The sequence below is a fragment of the Panulirus ornatus genome, chromosome 2 (genome assembly GCF_036320965.1).
Source record: "Panulirus ornatus isolate Po-2019 chromosome 2, ASM3632096v1, whole genome shotgun sequence".
NCBI classification, from domain to species: domain Eukaryota; kingdom Metazoa; phylum Arthropoda; class Malacostraca; order Decapoda; family Palinuridae; genus Panulirus; species Panulirus ornatus.
In genome coordinates this window covers 69,026,963-69,051,387 of record NC_092225.1, presented here as the reverse complement: position 1 = coordinate 69,051,387, position 24,425 = coordinate 69,026,963, and the positions used below count along the sequence as shown (strand labels likewise).

The following is a 24,425-nucleotide window of genomic DNA, read 5'->3' as shown; positions in this document are numbered from 1 at the left end:
GTAGCGATGCTGTTTCCTGTGGGACAGGGTAGTGCCAGGAATGGATGAAGGCAACCAAGAATGAATATGCACATGTGTGTATGTGTATATATATATGCATGTATATGTTGATAAGTATATGTGTATGTGACTGGATGGGCCATTCTTCACCTGTTTCCTGGCCCCTATCTCACTGATGCAGGAAACAGTGATTATATATAATAGTAATGATAGTATATATAATGTGTATGTGAGCAGATGTGCCTTTCTTCATCTGTTTTCTGTCTGTGTAAAAGAAAGTGCTGACAACACAAATATATTAAATTGAAGATAAACTCATATTATTGATAGATTTGGAGTTTGTAAATCTCAAAAGTGAAATATAACTGAATGTTGAAGTTGCTGAAACAAATCCTGTCATAGAGGTGAAATGTAACCTCCCAAAAGATATGTAATAGCAAAAAAGGAATAGGGGATTTGCCTGCATTATAAGGGAAACCCTAAGTTTCATATTCCCACTTGTCTCTGCAGCCAGTGAGAGAGAGAGAGAGAGAGAGAGAGAGAGAGAGAGAGAGAGAGATCAGTCAATAGCAGCTGGCCCCTCCTATAACCTTTAACCCTCTAATAGACTTGTCTCTGTTTTTATACTTTTCTCTAACATTCAGGGTCTTTCTGCTAATTATCTTAAATTGAACTCCATCTGAGTAGTACGTCATCTAATTTCTAACTTATCTTTCATACCCAACTTTCTGACAGTGTTTTCTTTGACCTCTTTTGCTCTGTTATTTTTTATCTTAACTTATGATTCCATTTCAGAAGGATGTGTGCATATTCTTACACCAGCATGCCAGGTGCATGTCTTGACAGCCTTGAATATCCAAACTTTGTCATCATTAGGGTTGAGATTAGTCTCCCAACTACTAATAGTTTCCTTTATTGTGCCAACTGCTATCCTAGCTGACATCGTCTCATCTTCAAACTGAGGTCCTCTAATAAAGAGACCTTAACACATATAGGGAATGGTTGAACTCACATACTGTTGGGGAGATTTGAAGCTCCTTATTTTCCATTTTGAATGATCTTGAGCTGATTATTAACCTCATGACCACTTTCCTTACATTGTGTATGTATTTTTCACTTCTAATCCCTCGTGTAAGTACACAATCTTTCCTTAGTTGGTTCACTTGGCAATACTTTTATAAATGAATCTTTGTTAACCACACTCCATTTAGCTGCCTTTTGTATACATGAGTATTGGCACTTTATCAGCACTGACTACAAATGCTCCTTGACTTACAATGGTTCAACTTGTGATTTTTCATACTTTATGATGGTGCGATAGCGATATGCTCTCAGTAGAAACTGTACTTCGAATTTTGAATTTTGATCTTTTCCCAGGCTAGCAAAATGCAGTACATTACTCTCTCATAATGCTGCCCAGTGGCAGCGAGCCACAGCTTCCAGTCAGCCATGTGATCACAAGAGTAAACAACTGTTACTCTACAGTGTACTGTGTTGCCAGCATATTTTGGATTTTGTGTTTTGTGTTTTAGCACCCAACCATGTTTACAGAATGCCCATCTGTGCCTCCTACTTCTGGTAAGAAGAGGAAAGCAATTACTTTTGAGATAAAATTAGATATAATTGCCCAGCATGAAGGTACACTCAAGGCACCAGGAAAATTCGCAGCAGAGAAACATTTTATTATAAGATAGGCTTTGTGTTAGATGATTTTGTCCAACTGTAAGCTAATGTAAGTGTTCTGAGAACATTTAAGGTAAGCTAGGCTAAGCTATGATGTTCGGAAGGTTAGATGCACAATATTAAAGGTTTTTTCGACTTGCGATATTTTCAACTTACGATGGGTTTATTGGAAAGTAACCCTATCGTAAGTCGAGGAGCATCTGTAGACTAATGGATTTCTAATTTTATTAAATTGCTGCTTCTCCTCTGATGTTTCTTTGTCTGCTGAGTATTTAACAGTTTATTGTTGCTGGAATGGAAGCATGTGTCCCACTTCTTTTAGGACTACCTCTTCCAGTCTAGGGTTCAACAAACGAGGCATTTTGTGCAAGGGCCTGATATATTAGACCTCAACAAATTCTTTCCTCCACCTTATAACAGTCAGCTTTCACCTTGGCTTAAAATTATTGCAAGCATGTTATCCATAAGATAGAGCATTCTTTTACCCAAAGAAACTCTAGTGCTTCCCCTTTACAACCACTAATGGGTCTTTTTGGTCTTCAGCCAGAAGCATGTGTAACAACTTTTGTCATGCTGCCTTTACTTTACTTTTTCATTTTGAAAATACTTTAGCCATCTCTTTCATTGATAAAGCTACACTTAGTTCTTTTTTCCTCTCTGATGCCTTCTAGGATGACCGAGTTTTCCTAGTTTTCCTTCAACCCCAGATACGCCTTTTACGAATCTTTTGCTGCTTTATGTAATCATTTCTTACAGTGTGAAAAGCAACTCTCTTAGGACACAAGTAAGGCATGTAAACCAAATGGCATTTGTCCCCATTCTCTGAGAGAGTGTAGTTCTGACCTTATACCTAAACTTGTTTGTGAGTTCCTCTTCCGTTTAAAAACCAAAGCTTTTCCTTCATGAATATATGAATTGGTGTATTCCATCTCAGAGAAGAGCGACTGTTCTAACCCTTCCAGCTCTCTTATTGTTGCTCCGACTTTTAGTATTTCCAAAATGTCTGAAATCCTTGTCACTCTCATTCCCTTATACATTTTGAATCCCTTGGTTTTCTTTCTGATCATCAGTATAACATACAAGGCAAGAGTCACTGATGTCAGTCTTGACAATGTCTGATCATTGCCTCTGAGAGATTTTTGGAAAATCCTTTTTGTAGCACTTGATATATCAACTGCTTTTGACTGTGTATGGATTTTGAATCTCGTCTCTAAGCTCTCTTCTTTTGGCTTTCCTCCCTCACTTTGTTCCTTCATATATAGCTGGTTTTCTAACTGATCTATTTCCATAGTCATTGAAAGGCTAATCTCTCTCTAGTTCCCTATCAACAGTGATGTTATGCAGGTTTCTCTGTCTCTTACATTCTCCCCCCTTTTCTATCAACAAATTCCTTTCTTTAGCAGGTGGCAGATGCACTAATACACAGACATCTCAGCTCTGCATTCCTCCCCCTCCTTCAGTTCAGCTCCATCCTCTATCACTTGCTGTGCATCATGTCTCTTCATGACTTCCTTTCTGAATTAAGACTTGGACAGGATTTCCTAGAGGGTAAGATTTATCCAGCATAGAACTTGCCCATCTCTTTTTGATAGATCTATAATCCCGTCTCATGAATTAGTAAACATACTTGGTATTGCTTTCACATCTAGCTTATCTTGGAAACTGTGCTTTATACACATAATGTAGCTAAACCCACCTCCATCTCTTATCAGAGAAACTGGGAGTCATGTTCAGATGCCATTAATTCTTTTCTACTGAACAGTTGCTCTCATACAAATAGTTGTTCTGTCCTTGTATGGAATATTGCTCTTACATCTGGGTAGATTCTAGTGCTACATATGTACGTACTAGATGGAGTCGAGTCCAAAGCCATCAGACTCAACTCTCAGTCTGACCTTGAAATTTGACCCACTTTCCCTACACTGTAGTGATGATTCACTCTGTCACTTCTTTAGATATTGCTTTGGTTTTTCCTCCTGAGAGTTAGCTTCATGTATGCCCCTGCTCTTTGTAAGATGATATAATACTTGGCAAGCTACAGCTCCAAATGATTAAGTGGCTATTTGTAGTTCAAGGGTTGACTGGTGTGATATGTTTCTTTTCCTACACCACTAGACTTGAGTTCTGTACCTATTGTGTATGCTAAAAACTGGAAAAACAGGTCTTCAAATTTTGTTTCTCATTTTAAAATGAGGTGAAATGTTTGTTTCCTCTTTTAGAATGAAGATGAATACATGTAAAAGAAATGGGTAAGTACAAAAAAAATGAGCTTACATAATGTTAAGGGCCATGATATTGTACAGTGCTAAATTTAACGCATTGAACCCCCGGGAGAAGGGTTGGTGGAGAGCAGGGGTTGAGTTCCTGATGCAAATTCAACAACAACTCTCATCTTTTTATGAAGTAAGACATGTAAGTGTAAAGGATATGTAGGAATAAAGGAGTTAATATAACAATATGATCATGAGTTAGCTGTAATGATGAGTAATTTCCCCTAAGCAGCAGAGGAAGTGGAGGGTGAGCCTTGTGACCATTCACCACATGACAGCTATCGACACTAATACTATTTATGGCTACAATTTACACATATTTACATTTATTTGCATTATATTTGCACTCCTTAGTTACTTTGAATGGGTAATTTCAGTAATAAGCACCCAAAGTGACCAACAAATACTTTTCAGCCATAAGAATATCAAAATGTTAGAGGAGTGGTCAGTATAAGCTAACAAAAACTAGCTCTTTTATGATGACCCCAGGCAGCTGCTATGTTAAGTCATCATATCATTTCTCCTGATGTTAAGGGTTAAACATAAATGGGAGAAGTTAACACTTCAAATATTGTTGGCTGCTGTTCACTAAGAGCACATCATTTATTTTCAGTCACTGTTTAAAGTGAAGGCCAAAACAGATTAGTATCAGGTTAAAGTACATAAATGCATCTTCAAGGTCACCACTTAAGACTTTAATACAAGGAAAGAGAACAGACATTGCTTCCTTTGATTTTGCCAAATCATTTGACAAAGTAAACTTTGGAGTGTTGTTAGAGAAAGAGTCAAGACAAAAAATTCAAGGGAAACTAGAAAATTGATTGAATTGTTTTTAAACAACAGACAATCAGAATTGTATCAATTGCAACCTCAAATGAAAACAATTTTTGTGTGTAGTACAAGGAATAGGTCTAGCTTCAATATTCTCTGTGATATTGATTTCAGACATAGTTTAGGATATAAGGGAGAGTATAGTCAGATGTTTTACGGATGGCACGAGTGATTGATACAGTGGGAACAGATGTTGACCAAGAAAAATGCAAAAAGACCTAGATATAACATTCAAATTGTTGGAAGAGAACTTAATGGAATATCATAAGAGAATTTTGAGTAAATAAGTCCTGGAATGATTAGCAGTATTTTGGTGTCTTCCCATAAAGACCCTTTAGTGAAAGAGTGAAAAGTAAAGAAGATATTAAAAAACCTACTGATATTATTATAAGAAACTGGAACTCATAGGGTACATTGATAAGACAGTACTTTCAAGCCAAATAATGAGCAGTATGATAATGAGATTCTTCACAACAAGGTGCAGAAAAGTAGAGATGAAAATTTGTAACATATATGGCAGATGCAAATTTGAATACTTCTGTATTGTAGGGTCACCAATTAAACAAATGGAAATAAACAAGTTGGCAGAATACAGAATTGCATCACAAGCATAAAAGTTGGAAAGACTATTTTATAGTAAGAAACATACGTGGGGTTGCTATAGAGACATTTGAAAGAAAACTAGACTCTTGGTTGAAGTCAATCCCCCTATGAAACTTGATTTATAATTATACAATAGGAGTTGGGTTGGAGAAAAACAGTATAATTAAAAAAGCAAGACATGCAGTGAGTACTGCTTCCTAGCCCTGCTATTCAGGCAGAATCTCGTCATAGGTACTCTTAAGGTAGGTAGGTACCCTTTATTGTTGTTAAGTAATTACATATACTGGTATTACTAGAAGGGGGAGAGGATTGTGGGAACCTATTAAAACCAGTAAATGAGAACCACGCAGCTATACTCTTTATGATTGTCTTTGCATATTTACACCATGAAAAGAAAATATCATGAAGCATATCTTGAGTATGGATTCACTTATTTCACCAGCAAAGATTGGGCTCAAGTGCCTCAATGCATGATATATTGGACCTGCAAAACTCATACTTCATCTTCTGTGACTTCATCCTGAACTAGTTCATGTAAGTGTGGAGTATTCCATGGCAAAGGTTACTGATCTGAAAAGAGCTGAGTTAGATGTGGAGGGGTCATTCCACTAACAACACATTGTCAAAATATCATACCACGTGTTACTACAGGTTGTAAGTGCCATAATAGCACATCATTTGGAAGATTCATCATATCATGTTTCATAACTACCCTTCATTTGCTCCTCAGCAAGGCCCAGGAGAGAAATCATGGGCTCTGATACTCATACTGTTTCTGGGACCCTTATCTTTTTCCCCCTAATTTAACAGAATTCTCCCCCTCAGTCATTTATATTGTTTTTTTCACCAACATTTCACCAATCAGTTTTGTCTAGATAAAGCTCTCCAAGCCTGCATATATTTCAAAGATTTATTTGAGTATGGGCCCACCTAAGGATCAGTCCATAGTGTTTTGCACCTTGTACATTACCCACCTTCTCTCCTGTGCCATGCTCCTTAATGGGGACAGTTGCAACAAGATCAGGCAAGTGTTACTGTCAAAGGACACCAAGAAGCTGGAGATATGTGATATGGCAATTAACATTTGCGATTAAGTGTTGAGGAAAATCAAACATTTGGATAAGTTTTTCATGTTTTTGCACAATACCCGAATGAAGACAACTGAAGAATTATTCTTTTCATCATCCAATGGAAATGACCATGAGTGCTCATGATGTTATGAGCTTTGTTTCTGAATTCTTCAAGAAAGTAGGCCTTTCGTGGAATTGGCTTAATGTCATCTGTACAGATGGTGTTCCAGCAAAGCTTGGGTCATTTTCGGATTTGCTCACAAGAGTCACAGGGAAGAATCCTAATGTAGTAGGCACCCTCTACATGATTTTTGATGAAGCATGTTTCAAAGATGCTTCATCAAGGCTTAAAGATGGTGCTGAAACTGTCGAGACTGTCAAGTTCATCGAAGGAGGAGCTCTGAATGTACAACTGTTCAAAAAAGGTGCTGAAAACTGTCAAGATTGTCAGCTTCATCAAAGGAAGAACCCTGAATACACAACCATTCAAAACCTTGTGCCAGGTTATGGAATAGGCTCATCAACCAAGGTATGTTGCTCCCCACCCAAGTCTGGTGGTTATCAAAGGGCAACATGTTGGTATGCATTTTGGAAATATGACAAAAACTGGCAACGTTCATGGGAGCTCAGGGTAAACTTGACCTTCAAGCATTCATAGAATTTAATAATTAGACTTACCTTAAAGGAGATTACCATTATCACTCACACTAACCACAATTATGCTTTCATTGTGAAGCATGAACTATGGAAGAAAAATGTGGATACAAGACACACATCTGCATTCCATAATCTCATATCTCATTTAAGATTTTTTTAACAGCTGTTGAACCAGATTTGCAAAATATTATCTCAGAGCTTCTGTGTTCATTGGCAGATGAATTCAAGTACATAATTCTTTTGTGGAAACAAGGTGGATAATGCATTCATGTCACTCACAAGAAATACTTTCTGATGTCAAGTATATGAATTGTTCGATGAAATGCAGAAAGAGTTTATCAACGTCATCAGTGACAGTACCATCAAGGCCAGGTTTGGAGAGGGAGAACTCAGCTCATTTTGGGCAAAGGCCAGTAGAGTATATTGCAAAGTCAGTCTTCTTGCTCTGGAAATTGTCATCCCTTTCTCCTCCGAGTCTGGTTTCTCTGCACTGTCAGTGATCAAGATGCGATACTGCTATGAGTTGGATATTGAATCTGATTTTCAATTTGCCTTATGGTCTTCCTGCAGATCATTCTAGTTCTGGTGGGAAAGAAGCAGTGTCAGGTCTCCCATCAATTGTATATTGTTGCTTTTATCAGTTACTGATGTATGCATGATTCTGGTTATTCATATCACACCAGTTAAATTTGTTTTGTGTATTACAACCAATATTGTAACTGATCTATTGAGAGTCTGTAAATAGGACTTAGTGTAAGTTACTGTCCTTTGTCTTCACCCTTTAAGTTTCTGTGTATAGTACTGATAACTTTGTAAGTTATACTGTGCTCACAATGATGAGCAATTTGGTTTTAGTAACTGTGCCTCCACCCTCTGAATATGCAGAGGATGGTCCACAAGCCAAGATGGCAACTCTAATTGGTCCATATGGAAGAAAAGATTAAGAACCCTTGGTCTGTGCATACATATTATGTGTGGATCACCTTTGATAGAATTTTTAGAACCTGTGATGGTACTTTACTATGGTACAAATTGATTTTCATTTGAAACCAAGTATGTTGTGTTAAGTCTAGTCAGCAACAAGGTAGGTGCAAGCCCGGGGCCAGCCCATTGTGCCTCTCACAGTGCATGCATGGTTTGAGAACAGCCCTTATTTACATTTCATAATCTTCTGCCAGCATTTTAGCAGCCAATGTTATATTTAATCACCAAGCTGTGTGTTTCTGTTCAATTAGAGTAGCAATAAAATGACTGGCAAAAAAGTAAAGTCTCATGGAAGAGGGAATTTTGGAAATAGGTTTGCTTGAAAATCTAGGAGAAAATTACTTCCACTTCCCCTGCATTATTGTTCAACACCAATACCTCTTTGCTTTTCTTTGCATCATTATGACAGTATCCCAGAAGTGAACTTTCTGAAAAAACAAGATTTTATTTTTCTAATTCATTCTGTTTTAAGACATTTTGGCTTAAAGGGTTTGATGTATATCATGATCTGGTTTTTACAGTATAGACAGTGAATGATAAGACAATAGATTTTATGTAATGCATTGTATGCAGTATGTGAAATAGTAAGTAATGTACTAAATTATATTTGTAGGAGGCTGGCGATACCCTATATAGCTTCACGGGAAATTTCTCTGGGGCTTCTGCATCAGTACAGGTAACGTAGTGGTTATGACACAGCCTACGTATAGTATGGTATACATAGGTCATTATAGCCATCCCGTGTCATTATGGTACAGCTAAAGTTTTATGGCATAGTCTAGATGTAACAGCCATGATATACAGTACTAAAATCATAACAAAATAGTGTGTGTGACATATGCAGTCAAGCAGTCTTTACCAAATTGACACACTGCCAAATTTACTTTTATAGCTGTAGGTTAGAAAAAGTACATCATATTAAAAGATCATTGTTATTGTTATTAGAATTTTCTGATTACTGAATAGTTTTGATAATTTAGCATGTAAAGTTCTGCTTAGGCACAAGTTGGCTAGGATTGTATGCTAAATCGCCACTCAGTTTAGAATAGAAAACTTGTAAACAAAGGTATCTTCCAGCAGTTATTGCATTAGTGTCTTTTTAATCATAACATATGTGAAGTGATAATTGTAGCACAGGTAAGTCTATATAGCTATTGCACACATGATTTTGGGATGATTATCCTTTCATAGGCTTTAGATATGATTTGCAGATGCATCAAAGCTCTTTATAAGGTACTTTGATATCTTATATGATCATTAAAATTCATGTGGTAAACATCACTGAAATTGGGTGTGTTCAGAGTTTCTGTTGTATCACCTTGTAATTTTCTTTGTATTTATTAAGATTATCAAAACTGTGATTAATTTTAAGTGCTTGGGCATTGGTTCTGATTTCATGCAGAACAATTGTAGGAGAGATTACATAATGGTATTGTATGTAGACTTGGTTAAGTACAAGTTATGCATGTTTAACATCACCTAGTTTGAAAATATATTCTTTATGTCATTTATTTTTCTCGCCAAAGCTGGATTATCCCATGCGCCTTAGGAGAATCTTTAGGATCCACAGTGGTTAAAAGCCTCTAACCCTCACCATTTGGTGAGGTAAATGCCCTACACTAATTACATGTTCAGTGTTTGGTGCCCACTGGCCCAGCTTGGGTTCACCTGCCGATCAAGCAACAACTCTTTTCTGTCATGACATCATTGTTCCACTGACCATATTGTCAGCCTACCTCATGATTCTCAGGGTCCTGGATATATGAATGTATTCTGCTTCAGCCTTTTTTTTATTATGGTATCTTCCATGCTACCATGGACAAGTATCCTTCTCTTATTTGGTTTCAGTATAGCATATTCATGTAACAGAATTATCTTATGTAACTTGTACATAAGTTGATATTATTACATATTAAAGTTTTTACCTTTTCTGATTGGATGTTGGCCCCTTCCACCTTCTGCCTCTCTTTGTACCCTGGATATGGGTTGTTTTTCTATACTTTTAGAAGCTTTTAGTGTCTGGGACCCTTACACAGGAAATTTACAAAGTTAGGGATTGGAGTGATAACACTGATTCAGGCCCTGATGTGTAAGTCCAGGGTTAGACATCAGTTACTTGAGCTTGTGCTTGTTGAATCATTCCAGTTGACCTTAACTGATGTTTTCATAGAAAAGGGGATCAATTAGGTCAATCCTTAGGGGAAGGGAAATGGGGGAAGAGTTGTGTATAACGAGGGAGGCACGTAAGGACAGGATTAGTGGTGGCTTTTACCATGGCCACCCCCTTGATGGGAGTTCCCGGAGGGAAAGGGCATCAGATAGATAGATAGAGACTGTTCCAAACAGGATGAGGAGTGCTGGAATTAATGTGTGGCAGAAGATCACCCCAAGTCACAGTGGTCAGATAAGAATCATTTGACCCACATAGTGTGGCAGGCTCACACCTCAAGCATTGCTGCACTGTCAACCAGTGGGTGATGTGAACTGCAAATTACCCCTTTGCAAGCCTGAAGCTTCTCATATAGATATGCATTTAACACAGAGGATCCTGTTAGATTAAGATCTTTCTTCTACCTGGGTCATTGCTAGGAAACACAAGAGATGAACATTAGCCATCCTCATTTCCAAGAAGTTGCCTTGCCCTAGATAGTATACTTGATCTTTTTGTTGAAGGCCATATCCCATCCAAGCAAGATTGAGGAACCTACGTAATCATTCTACCATGATTCCAGCGAAGTGGTGGCCATCATCATTAGAAGAGGAGGTAGTGCATGATGGGATCTTGCCCATGGTAGTATCACAGGACAAGATCAGTCTGTCTTTATTCCTAAGTTGCCACTGGGGAGCTAAAAAGATGAATGGGTTTTCTTACAGTAATATGTCTTGGCTAGTTTGCCAGTGATATGCAAAGGTACATTACAGTGGGGCTTATCATAGTTTGTTTTCCCAGTTTGGGTTCCATAATCATGTCTTTTAAAGGCATGCAAGCCATTTGGAAGCTTTCTAAGTCTTAAGAATTTTACAGTATAATAGCTTATATAATGGTTCAGCTCCTCATCATCATATGAACACTTTTGTCTTTATATCCATGGACCACAGTATGTCCAGATTCAGGAATTATCATCTCGTTGATGACAGCTCCCTGTGGGATAGAATAAACCCAATCCGTGGTTTCTTGGCTTAGAAAGAGACTATTTAGAAATGCAGTAGTCAGATTGTCAACACCTCTTGGAAGGCATTGCTTAGTGAGCTTTTTGCCATATGCCAAGTTAGATCCCTCAGAGACTTTGAACTTCTCCTGAGGTTATTGAGGGCAACAATTATTAGTGCTTTATGGAATATTGAAACCTTTTTTGAGGGAGAATATGCCCATGCTTAACCTAGGCTTTACACTAGATCACATGGTGTGAGGAAGTTGGCCTTAGCCCACCCCAGAAATCTTTCTTTTGAAAATCAACAAATGAAGTATTTGCCATTTTCTGCCAACCTCGTCAGACAGTTCCTTAGCTTAGGCATTGTGGATCTGCCAAGTCTAGCCCTAGGGATTTCTCCTTTAGGATATTCTTGTAGCCCTAAATTCACTATTAAAGGTATATGTGTCTGCTTTTGGGAACTTTTTTTTGGGGGGTATGCTCTCAGGCTTGCTGGACAGGCTGCAGAAGAAAGAGAAGTGGGTTTTGAAATTTTTTAAAAACTTTTCTGTCCAAATTGGTATCCTGCAAGCATTTTTTTTCTGGAATTTTCCCCTACCCAGCCTCCCCCTCTCTTTTTCAAAAACTCTTATTTATCATCTGCAACCATTTTTTGATTGATGTCCACGATTTGTGACTTCTGAGCTGTTGGGCAACCAGGATTGAGTAGGTCAGTAACATCATCTTTTTTATGGTTTCTGTTTAGCTGAGGTGCCTGAAACGATTGAGCTGCCTCCACTTAGTTTGGAAGATGGTGATGGATGGAGAAGTCATTATTTCCTCACCAGAAAGATAGAGGGCTAGAATGCCCTAGCCCTAGTTTTCATCGAGAATATCCTAGAAAATCACTAATACTAACAGGACATTGCCATAGAGTACAAAAGACTTTTCAAACTTCAAAACTCATACATGTCCAGGGAATGAATATTCAAGGAATTTGCACTGTATTGGCAAATGCCATATCAAGATTAATATCCACAGCAACAAAAATTTTTGTAAAGAGATATGTATTCAACTGATCCTTCCATTTGGGGTGACTCATCACATGGATCTCTTTAACATGAAAGCAAATGCCTTTTAACCAACCTGTGTTTCCATGATGTTCAGAAAAGGGGCAGTTGCAACAGATGCCCTCATCATAGACTGGAACTATTAGACCAATTTTGTATTTTTACCCCAGTAAATCACCTGGGGAAAGTTCTTAATCTAATTGATTGTAGGAGTTTAGTGATTTGTAGTTCCAGAGTAGGAGAGACAGCTATGGTGTCAGAAACTTCTTCCGTTCTGAAATTCTCCCCAGTTGATACCTCAAGTTTTCTAAACCACCTTGACTTTATTTCAGGAGCCCAGTGCCAAAGGAAATTGCTCAAAGATTTTCTCAAAAACTTTTCCATTCTTAGATTTGGAGAGCATTTAATTGATAGTCCTTTCCTTAATTTTTGTCTTTCTACTTAAGGTAAACACAATATCTGTTAGTCTTGGACACTTCAAGTCTTTCCATAAAGATTCATGTTTTTGAGGTTTAGGAAGCTCTTTGTATTGGGCTCCTCTCAAATATTTTTCAAGACCAAAACTAGACAAGTAATAATACAATATTACCCTACAGAAACTGCGTAATGAGGGTTTTGATATGATTTTTTCTGAACCTACGTAAGTTAAGCATCTCCACTAGCTTCACTCTCTTTTTGAGAAGCCCAGTTGCCTTCCAAATGCAGCCCAAATGGGAGTTGTCGAAAGTCTGAGACAGAAGAATTTTTTCTGGCAGTATAGTGCCACAATAAATCTTGAAACTTTTTGTAGCCCTTGGTGCTGGAGGAGTTTATGACATGCATGTATTCTTCAAAGATATGAACCTTTTCATTTTTAAGGTGAAAAGGAAACAAGTTCATCTGGAATTCCCTCATTTTGATTTATTTAGGGAAAGCTACAGGTACTGCATCATTCCTTATGCCTAGTGAAGTCTTTGAGGGAGTTTGTAGATGATTACCAGAAATTCTCAAGAGGAACATTCAGTTGTTCATCAAGGAAGCTTTAGATCTCTCTCAGCAAGGAACACCTCTTCTTGGATAAAGATACTTGTTTTGTTGACCCAAATGATAGTAGGAAGTTAACTCCACCTTAGCTTTTCTGAGAAACCTCTCTCCTTAGAGATCAATAGTAGAGGTCTTTGGTGTTGCCTCAACACATTTGCTAACCTCCTAACTCTTCATTTAGGTTTCCTTTCCAACCTTACAAATCTAAGTTTTACGGATTGTTTGAAAATGTGTTTAACCATACATTTTTAAAGATATTCATATTGTGGTAAAAAGAAAAAAATAATTATATTTCATTCACTACTTTAACAGTGTCCATAAGCTTTGTAGTTGTTTCAGTACAACATGCCAAAAAGTGCAGGATTAAGACCTGATTGTCAAGTAAGTTGCTACTGCACATGTTATATTGTTTGTGTTACCTGCACCATAAGATTGACCACTCATAGTTATGTTGTATCTTGAATGATGATCTTGTTTTGTTGTAATCATTGTGAGTCATGGATAATGTTTTCATAACTGCAAAAGTTTAAAACTTTTTGGTAAAATCACCAGCTGCACCAGCCACATTTAGTGTTGCAATGGTCAGATGGGTTCTTGCATGAAACACCATATCTCCTGCTTCATCTTAGTTAACTTTCAGTGCTGGAATAGTTGGTATCCATTAAGGCACTCTCCATAGAATCCAAAGACTCATTAATGTCATGAAGTAATTCAGGATCAACTTCTTCCTGGTCCTCTGAATCAAGTTTAAAGCCAATTAGGTTCATTTCTGGAAAACTCATGAGAGTACACTGTTAGTAGCATGGCTGAAGGATGACTGACTATGAGGAAAAATTATTGAGCATTGCCACTTCAGCAACCTCTCACACTCATCAGATGGCCTTGAAATAGAGGCACTAAACTTGATGCATAAATTTACGTCCATAGAGTTTACCTGGTTTTTTCAAGGATGTATCAGTCTAGAGGGTTTAATAATACCTTACTCTAAATGTCAATGATTGACCTTGTGTGGTATTGAGCTTTTCTTCTGTGGGACAGTCAGACATGAATGTGCCATAGGCAGCAGCCTATAACTTTTTTTTGTTTGTTTATTTTATCTTTATAGAAGAAGTTTTTCATTAAACCTCCTTCATCCTGTTGTTAAGCTATCAAGGTTCAAGAGATGATCCAACCCTGTGAAGAAATTTAAGATTTGAAAAATTTAAAACTCTGCAGGACACTGATCCATGAGCAATTTTTCCAGATTGTTAATTCCCATACTAAATACCCCTCTCATATAAATATCTTTTCTCTAAGCTGATGGTGACTGCCATTAAGTTGACGTAAGGGCTCAGGGAATTATAAGGCATGTTGGTACCATTGGCCAGAATGATGTTTATGTCATCACTAAGTATAGGTTGCTGATGGGTTGGTGAATAAACCCTAGCCAAGCTTGCAGGTGGTTAGTGAAGGATGCCAGGATGTAAGAGGTCTCTTACCCCTGGAAATCCTTGAGGTTAATGAAGGATGCCAGGATGTAAGAGATTTCTAACCCCTGGGAATCCTTGAGGTTAGTGAAGGACGCCAGGATTTAAGAGGTTTCTAACTAGGAATCCTTGAGATTTTCTTAAGGTTTACAGGACACTGTCCTGGAGAGACAGTTTTTCTCTAAAGGATTCAAAACCCCTTTTTTTTTTTTTCAAAGAAAAGAATTTATTTACTTATGCTAAGCTAAGATGACATTAAAATAACTTGAAACATATGAGCAGATCCCTTATTCACACTTATTAGAATAACATGAAATATAAGAGCAGATCACTCACTCACACTTCTCCCATGCAGTTTTTGTGTAATGCTGTCAGAGCCATAGTGGGTGACATCAACAAAGTAGGCAAATGTGCAACCCAAAATGTGTCACACTTAATGCATGGTAAAGAAAAAACATAACATGTATCCTGAAGGATTGGTAGAGAAAAATTCTCAGAAACAATGTTGCAATCATCTGCTGAAACTATATTCTCATGCCCTATCTATGATATCATGTTGGCAAATCCCCCAAGCAGCTGTATATGCAGCCTTTGTCTTTATGTTATTGAGTCACTGAGGATGGACTTCTTTCTGTTCAGGATGAAGCGTATCTATGAATAAGTTCGTCTTCTCTGTGAATTTATTGGTTATTTTTTAATGTCATTGTTTTCTATTTTTGCACTGCTGTTTTTGATATAATTCTGACAGTTGTATATAAATTTTTATTTTTCTCTTGGCAAACATATTTCAAAATTAGCCCCACTATGTTGATGATTGAACTGAGCATTCTGCACTTTTTTTCTGATTGATAACAGTGCCAAAAAAGGAAACGTGTTTTGTCTGTCATTTATTAAAGTTGTTCTAATGTGTGTGTGTATATTAGGATACAGTATATTTAATGCAAATAATAGACACTTTATTTCTTGTTTAAACTTATATCCTTATTGACTGATAACTGTGGCCCCTTAAGAAAACATGGTATATCAGTCATATATTTCAGTGACTTCATTGCAAACATGAATAAACTATCATCAGCTATGTACCCACTAGTTAAGATTGTTTTTAATGATATGGCACAGGTAAAAGCATGTCCTAATCATGCTTATCTTGGTTTCTTGGTTGAAAAGTAAGGTAATATTAATGCATAAAAATAATGCAGGAATTGATATGAAATCTTCTTGTATTTGTAGACTTTACTCTTAAAGTTGGAAAGCGACGAAAAATAAAAAAATAAGAATTGCATAACTTTGTTGTACAAGGAAAGAAGGATGTATCACAACAGCCAGTCCTTGTATAGCAGGTCTCCTCACAGAAGTGATGGGAAGCAGCAGCCAGATATGTACCATGAGTCCAGGTCATGGAGTTTGGGAACACATGCATGTAGCTCGTGAGAGCAGTGACTAAAGAGCGCATATAGGAGCAGGAAGCAGTATCACGATGGATGCACAGGGATGGTTGAAGAGAAGTGACAGTAGGAGAAATAATAAGGTAGAGGGCTTTTGACTCCACTCTGGTTAACAGAATGCTGAAAGAAAAGTTATCCTCAAATATGCAAGCAGTATATTGGCATTGCTAGAGCAAGAGTGACTATAGGGAGAAATTATTGGTAACCACCCAGGCTTAGTGGGTGGCATTGCTAGAGGAAGAGTGACTGTGGAAAGAAATTATTGGCAACCACCCACGCTCAGTGGGTACCATTGCTAGAGGAAGAGTGACTGTGGGGAGAAATTATTGGCAACCACCCACGCTCAGTGGGTGGCATTGCTAGAGGAAGAGTGACTGTGGGAAGAAATTATTGTCAACCACCCAGGCTCAATGGGTGGCTTTGTTAGAGGAAGAGTGACTGTGGGGAGAAATTATTGGCAACCACCCAGGCTCAGTGGGTGGCCTTGAAACAGAAGCATGACAATGCATAAATTTACTTCTAATGGAGTTGCCCTGCTTGCATAAATAGCCATCAAGGGAAGTTATTGGAGAAAATTTGCTAGGTAAGAGGAAAAGAACTACTATGAGAGTGAAGAGGGAAGGGAGAGTTAGTTGAAGTATGTATTGTGGAATCACCAGCCTGTGTGAAAAGGATTAGAGGTAAAAGAAAATGAATTTTGGTGAGAGAAAAAAAGAGGGTAGGCAATAGGGCAGTACCCTGAGGGACACCACTGCTGACAGGGTAACATTAAGACTTCACTCCATTAAAAATCAGTGCAATGAAACTACTATAGAAAAAACATACTGTAGAGAACAGAATAGGCAGAAAAGCCTAAAGAAGTGGTTTGGTAAGCAAAGATATTTTATCAAATTTTCGTGAAATGTTAAGAACCAAGTGTCAAAATATTCACCAGAATCCCCAAGATAGGAGGCACAGAGTTGACTCTCATAGAACAAACCATTATTGGACCTTACACTTCAAAAGCTGTATTGTTAGTTTTAAAAAGGAAATGAGAATGTGTTTGAGAAAGTCAGGGCAAAGGTTGAGTTTTGAAAGTTATAAAGGTATGAAAAGTGAAAGCATTGAGCCAATAGCTAGAAAGGTTATGATAGTCTCATTAATAAGAGATGGGCTTTACCAAGAAGAAGGACAAGTTTGAATTTTTAGACAGAGATGAAATAAGTGGGTTGAGATTGGAGTTAGTTTGAGGGATACTCCTCTGTGACATTAGGAGGTATGCCATCTGGTCCATATGCCTCGTTTATCTTTAGGTGGGAGGAAACATGGAAAACCTTATGTGGAGAAAGTATATGAGAGGTTAGTAAGAGGTGGCAGAGACAGAGTGGAATCATCCAGGGTGGGTTTAGAGGTAAATTAGTAGTTGGAAAGAGTGGGTTTATGTGCTGAAGAGTTAGATGATGATATATCAAGTCAGAAAAGCGGAGGAAAGGTTGAATAACAAAAGTTTTTTGAGATGCTTTTGAATGAAGACCAGAAAGATTTGTCAGGTAAATAGGAATACAAATCAGCACATCAATCTTTGATGAAAACATGCCGGACTTCACTGTCTAAATGTGAGTCTGATATTCGCCAGTAGACAGTTTGCATCTTTCACAGTTCTTTTTATGTGCAGCTTTAGCAACAGATTAGGTGCAATGTTCACCTTTAGGTTGCTTTTACCCACAGATTCTTGTTTTCTGTTTTCTGCTAGGTGATGCTTACACTGAGGCCTTCTTTCATTGTCCCATCCTCATTATTATGCACTTGTGCTTACAGTTGCCCCTTTAAGCTGAAGCAATTATTGTCATTTCTGATTTTTCTCATGACTGTGGCACCATCTGCAGGCATATTTAGGTAGGAGTCTAGTCTATCAAGCAAGTCACTTATGTAAGTCAGGAATAACAGTGAGCCCACCACTGAACTCAAACCCTGAGGCATGGCACTTATCATCCAGCCCACTTTGAGGATGCACCTTTTACATGCATCTTTTGTTCCCTTCCACTAAAGTAATCATCCCCTCCAGTGAAGGAGACTGCCCTTATGCTTTCCTGTAGTTGTAGCTTCTTTATAATCCACTGATGGGGTGATGTGTCCAAGCCCCTCTGACAGTCAGAAGACGCAGTCTATCTTTCCTTCTCTTTTATCCAAGACTGAGATCACCCTGTCATAGAAGTCTTGAAGATTGGTTATGAATGAGCTCCTTTCCCCAAAACCATGTTGCCTTTTAATTAGGTAATTCTTTCTTTGCAAGTAATTTTTTATTTGCTTTCAAATTAACTTTTCCAGTGTTTTACATACCACATTTTTGGGTGAGACTGGCATGTAGTTCAGCATGATTTTCTAATCCTCTTTCTCAAATACTGGCATAGCATTTTCCTTATGCCATATCTTTGGAACTACCCCCTTCCTCTAGTCCTGTTCAGTGATATTTCTAGTGGATTAGCAAATGCTTGCAAATATACCCTGAGCACAAAAAGGGAGACTTTATCTGGACCATAGGCCATGTATGAGTCTAGGTGTTTTGATGGTTTAATTACACCCATCCCTTGCTTAATGTGAGATAATTCTATGCAGTTTTGCTATTCCACATGGAACCTGCTTATACTAGTCAGTTCCTCTTTTCGTATGGTCAAACTTCACTACTATGCAAGGGTATGATGTAGAAAGTGCGCCAAAACTTCAGTGTGGGTTGGCGGGTGGAATAAGTATGGGTCTTGGGTTTGCTGGTTTTGCAGAACATCCTTTCATAAAGCAACAGACGAGTGTATATAATTTTGGTCAGTTTCTGTGCCTTCCGAAACTTTTTCCCCCTTCCTCTTTTGCAATCCTGGTGCAGGTGAAAACATCTGTAGATTTATAATTCAGCTTCACATGTTTGCTCATTATCCCCAAGAGTTCTGTCCTCCAAGTTCCTTAACCCAGTTAGCTGTTCTTTATCCAACAGATCCTTCTGATAAACTTACAGAAAATTTTGGTGTGTAGTACTTTTTCTGCAGAGTTCTTTTCAAAGTCTCTCTGCTGCTTCCTTCTTACTTCACAGCATGCATTCCATGTTCTATATCTTTCATGTGTTGGCCAGCTGCAGTGCCATTTGAATATCCTCTATAAAACATCCAAGAACTCTTTCACTTTATGACATTTCCTGGTGAATGGTAGTAAGTACCTGACTCTACTGAACAGGGAGGAAGTCTTACACTTGTGTGTGTGTAACTATCCATCTGAACTGTGCGGGGAGGGAATTGAACACTCTTGGGGACCCATCTCTTTAATGCTGTCTTCTGTCGTACAACCTTTTGATAAACTTATGTACTACATCCACATCCACATTGATTGTGTGAGTTTTGACAGACCAGGATATCTTTTGCTCATATATATATATTCTTTCTTTCTTTCATACTATTCGCCATTTCCCGCATTAGCGAGGTAGCGTTGAGAACAGAGGACTGGGCCCTTGAGGGAATATCCTCACCTGGGCCCCTTCTCTGTTCCCTCTTTTGGGAAAAAAAAAAAAAAAAAAAAAAAAATATATATATATATATATATATATATATATATATATATATTATTATTATTATTATTATTATTTTGCTTTGTCGCTGTTTCCCGCGTTTGCGAGGTAGCGCAAGGAAACAGACGAAAGAAATGGCACAACCCACCCCCATACACAGTGTACACACACACACGCCCACACACGCAAATATACATACCTATACATCTCAATGTACACATATATATACACACACAGACACATACATATATACCCATGCACACAATTCACACTGCCTGCCCCTATTCATTCCCATCACCACCTCGCCACACATGGAATACCATCCCCCTCCCCCCTCATGTGTGCGAGGTAGCACTAGGAAAAGACAACAAAGGCCCCATTCGTTCACACTCAGTCTCCAGCTGTCACACAATAATGCCCAAAACCACAGCTCCCTTTCCACATCCAGACCCCACACAACTTTCCATGGTTTACCCCAGACGCTTCACATGCCCTGATTCAATCCATTGACAGCATGTCAACCCCGGTATACCACATCGATCCAATTCACTCTATTCCTTGCCCGCCTTTCACCCTCCTGCATGTTCAGGCCCCGATCACTCAAAATTTTTTTCACTCCATCTTTCCACCTCCAATTTGGTCTCCCACTTCTCCTCGTTCCCTCCACCTCCGACACATATATCCTCTCGGTCAATCCTTCCTCACTCATTCTCTCCATGTGCCCAAAGCATTTCAAAACACCCTCTTCTGCTCTCTCAACCACGCTCTTTGTATTTCCACCCATCTCTCTTACCCTTACATTACTTACTCGATCAAACCACCTCACACCACACATTGTCCTCAAACATCTCATTTCCAGCACTTCCACCCTCCTGCGCACAACTCTATCCATAGCCCACGCCTCACAACCATACAACATTGTTGGAACCACTATTCCTTCAAACATACCCATTTTTGCTTTCCGAGATAATGTTCTCGACTTCCACACATTCTTCAAGGCTCCCAGGATTTTCGCCCCCTCCCCCACCCTATATATATATATATATATATTTATTCATTTATTTATTATACTTTGTCGCTGTCTCCCACGTTAGCAAGGTAGCACAAGGAAACAGACGAAAGAATGGCCCAACCCACCCACATGCACATGCATATACATACACGTCCCCACACGCACATATACACGCCTTTACATTTCAACGCATACATATATATACATACACAGACATACATATATACACATGTACATAATTCATACTTGCTGCCTTCATTCATTCCCATTGCCACCCTGCCACACATGACATAAAAACCTCCTCCCCCCTCATGTGTGCAAGGTAGTGCTAGGAAAAGACAACAAAGGCCACATTCATTCACACTCAGTCTCTAGCTATCATGTAATAATGCACCGAAACCACAGCTCCCTTTCCATATCCAGGCCCCACAAAACTTTCCAAGGTTTTCCCCAGACGCTTCACATGCCCTGGTTCAATCCATTAACGGCATGTTGACCTCAGTATACCACGTCGTTCCAATTCACTTTATTCCTTGCACGCCTTTCACCCTCATGCATGTTCAGGCCCCAATCGGTCAAAATCTTTTTCACTCCATCCTTCCACCTCCAATTTGGTCTCCCATTTCTCATTCCCTCCACCTCTGACACATATATCTTTCTCAATCTTTCCTCACTCATTCTCTCCATGTGACCAAAACATTTCAATACACCCTCTTCTGCTATCTCAACCACACTCTTTTTATTACCACACATCTCTCTTACCCTATTATTACTTACTCGATCAAACCACCTCACACCACATATTATTGTCCTCTGACATCTCATTTCCAACACATCCACCCTCCTCCGCCCAACCCTATCTATAGCCCATGCCTCACATCCATATAACATTGTTGGAACCACTATTCCTTCAAACATACCCATTTTACTCTCTGAGATAATGATCTTGCCTTCCACACATTCTTCAATGCTCCCAGAACATTGGCCCCCTCCCCCACCCTGTGACTCACTTCTGCTTCCATGGTTCCATCCCCTGCCAAATCCACTCCCAGATATCTAAAACACTTCACTTCCTCCAGTTTTTCTCCATTTAAACTTACCTCCCAATTGACTTGTCCCTCAACCCTCCTGTACCTAATAACCTTGCTCTTATTCACATTTACTCTCAGCTTTCTTTCACACACTTTACCAAACTCAGTCTCCAATTTCTGTAGTTTCTCACCCAAATCAGCCGCCAGCGCTACATAAGTGAGCAACAACTGACTCACTCCCAAACCCTCTCATCCATGACAGACTGCATACTTATCCCTAGGGATAATGGAGATAATATACCTTCCATGTATTCCCTGTGGGTTGTAGAAGTCAACTGAAAGGTGGGAACCAGGGGCTGGAAATCCTCCTCTCCTGTTTTACTTTTCCAAAAGAAGGAAGAGAGAAGGGGACCAAGTGAGGATTTTCCCTCTAAGGCATAGTCATCTATTCTTGACGCTACCTCCCTAACATGGGAAATGACAAAAGTGTATGAAAAAAGAAATGTATTTTTTGTTCTTGATTTCCGTTGCCACACTGCCACACATGAAATAACATCCCCCCCAGCGAGGCACCACCAGAAACAGACAAAAAAAGGCCACATTTGTTCACACTCAGTCTCTAGCTGTCATGTGTAATGCACCAGAACCACAGCTCTTTTTCCAAATCCAGGCCCTTCAGGCCTTTCCAAGGTTTACCCCGGACGCTTCACATGCCCTGATTCAATCCATTGACAGCACATCCACCCCAATATACTACATCGTTCAAGTTCACTCTGTTCCTTGCATGCCTTTCACCCTCCTGTATGTTTTTAGGACAACATTGGGTGGGAGGTGGTTTGATTGAGTAAGTAATGAAAGGGTAAGAGAGATGTGTGGTAATAAAAAGAGTATGATTGAGAGAGCAGAAGAAGGTGTGTTGAAATGGTTTGGACACATGGAGAGAATGAGTGAGGAAAGATTGACAGAGAGGATATATGTGTTGGAGATGGCAGGAACAAGGAGAAGTGGGAGACCAGATACAAGGTGGAGGGATGGAGTGAAAAAGATTTAGAGTGATCAGGGCCTGAACTTACAGGAGGGTTTGGTAAACAGAGGAGAGATAGTGAAAGCTTTGCAGAAGATGAAAGCCAGCAAGGCGGCAGGTTTGGATGGTATTGCTGTGGAGTTTATTAAAAAATGGGGTGACTGTGTTGTTGACTGGTTGGTAAAGATATTCATTGTATGTATGGTTCATGGTGAAGTGCCTGAGGATTGGCAGAATGCATGTATAATGCCATTGTACAAAGGCAAAGGGGATAAAGGTGAGTGTTCAAATTGCAGAGGTATAAGTTTGTTGAGTATTCATGGGAAATTATATGGGAAGATATTGATTGAGACGGTAAATGCATGTACGGAGCATCAGATTGGGGAAGAGTGTGGTTTCAGAAGTGGTAAAGGATGTGTGGATCAGGTGTTTGCTTTGAAGAAAGTATGTGAGAAATACTTGGAAAAACAGATGGATTTGTATGTAGCATTTATGGATCTGGAGAAGGCATAAGATAGAGTTGATAGAGATGCTTTGTGAAAGGTATTAAGAGTATATGGTATGGGAGATAAGTTGCTAGAAGCAGTGAAAAATTTTTATGAGGATGTAAGGCATGTGTACGAGTAGGAAGAGAGGAAAGTGATTGGTTCCCAGTGAATGTTGGCAGAGGATGCATGATGTCTCCATGGTTGTTTAATTTGTTTATGGATGGGGTTGTTAGGGAGGTGAATGCAAGGGTTTTGAAGAGAGGGGCAAGTATTCAGTCTGTTGTGGATGAGAGGGCTTGGAAAATGAATCAGTTGTTGTTTGCTGATGATACAGCGCTGGTGGCTGATTCGGGTGAGGAAATGCAGAAGTTGGTGACTGAGCTTGGTAGTGTGTGAAAGAAGAAAGCTGACAGTAAATGTGAATAAGAGCAAGGTAATTAGGTTCAGTAGGGCTGAGGGACAAATTAAATGGGAGGTAAGCTTAAATGGAGAAAAACTGGAGGAAATGAAGTGTTTTAGATATCTAGGAGTGGATTTAGTAGCAAATGGAACCATGGAAGCAGAAATGAGTCACTGGGTGGGGGAGGGGGCAAAGGTTCTGGGAGCATTGAAGAATGTATGGAAGGTGAGAATGTTATCTCGGAGAGCAAAAATGGGTATGTTTGAAGGAATAGTGGTACCATCGATGTTATATGGTTGCAAGGCGTGGGCTATGGATAGAGTTGTGTGGAGGAGGGTGGATGTGTTGGAAATGAGATGTTTGAGGACAGTATGTGGTGTGAGGTGGTTTGATCGAGTAAGTAATGAAAGGGTAAGAGAGATGTGTGGTAATAAAAAGAGTGTGGTTGAGAGAGCAGAAGAGGATGTTTTGAAATGGTTTGGTCACAGGGGGAGAGAATGAGTGAGGAAAGATTGATAAATAGGATATGTGTGTCAGAGGTGGAGGGAACAAGGAGAAGTGGGAAACCAAATTGGAGGTGGAAGGATGGAGTGAAAAAGATTTTGAGGAATCGGGGCCTGAACATGCAGGAGGGTGAAAGGCGTGCAAGGAACAGAGTGAATTGGAACGATGTGGTGTACTGGGGTCGACATGCTGTCAATGGATTGA

General features: G+C 39.0%; 1 protein-coding gene across 2 annotated transcripts in view; it reads left to right on the top strand.

Moving 5' to 3' along the window:
• The window catches only part of LOC139757004 (uncharacterized), a 78,705-nt gene that overhangs the window by 35,166 nt on the left and 19,114 nt on the right, over positions 1-24,425 (top strand). Inside the window, exon 3 of one of the 2 annotated variants that reach the window (XM_071676956.1) lies at positions 8,712-8,774. The exons of the other annotated variant lie outside the window; for it this stretch is intronic. Coding sequence (XP_071533057.1) covers positions 8,712-8,774 — 63 coding nt within the window. The remainder of the gene's footprint in view (positions 1-8,711; positions 8,775-24,425) is intronic. 2 annotated transcript variants of the gene reach the window in all.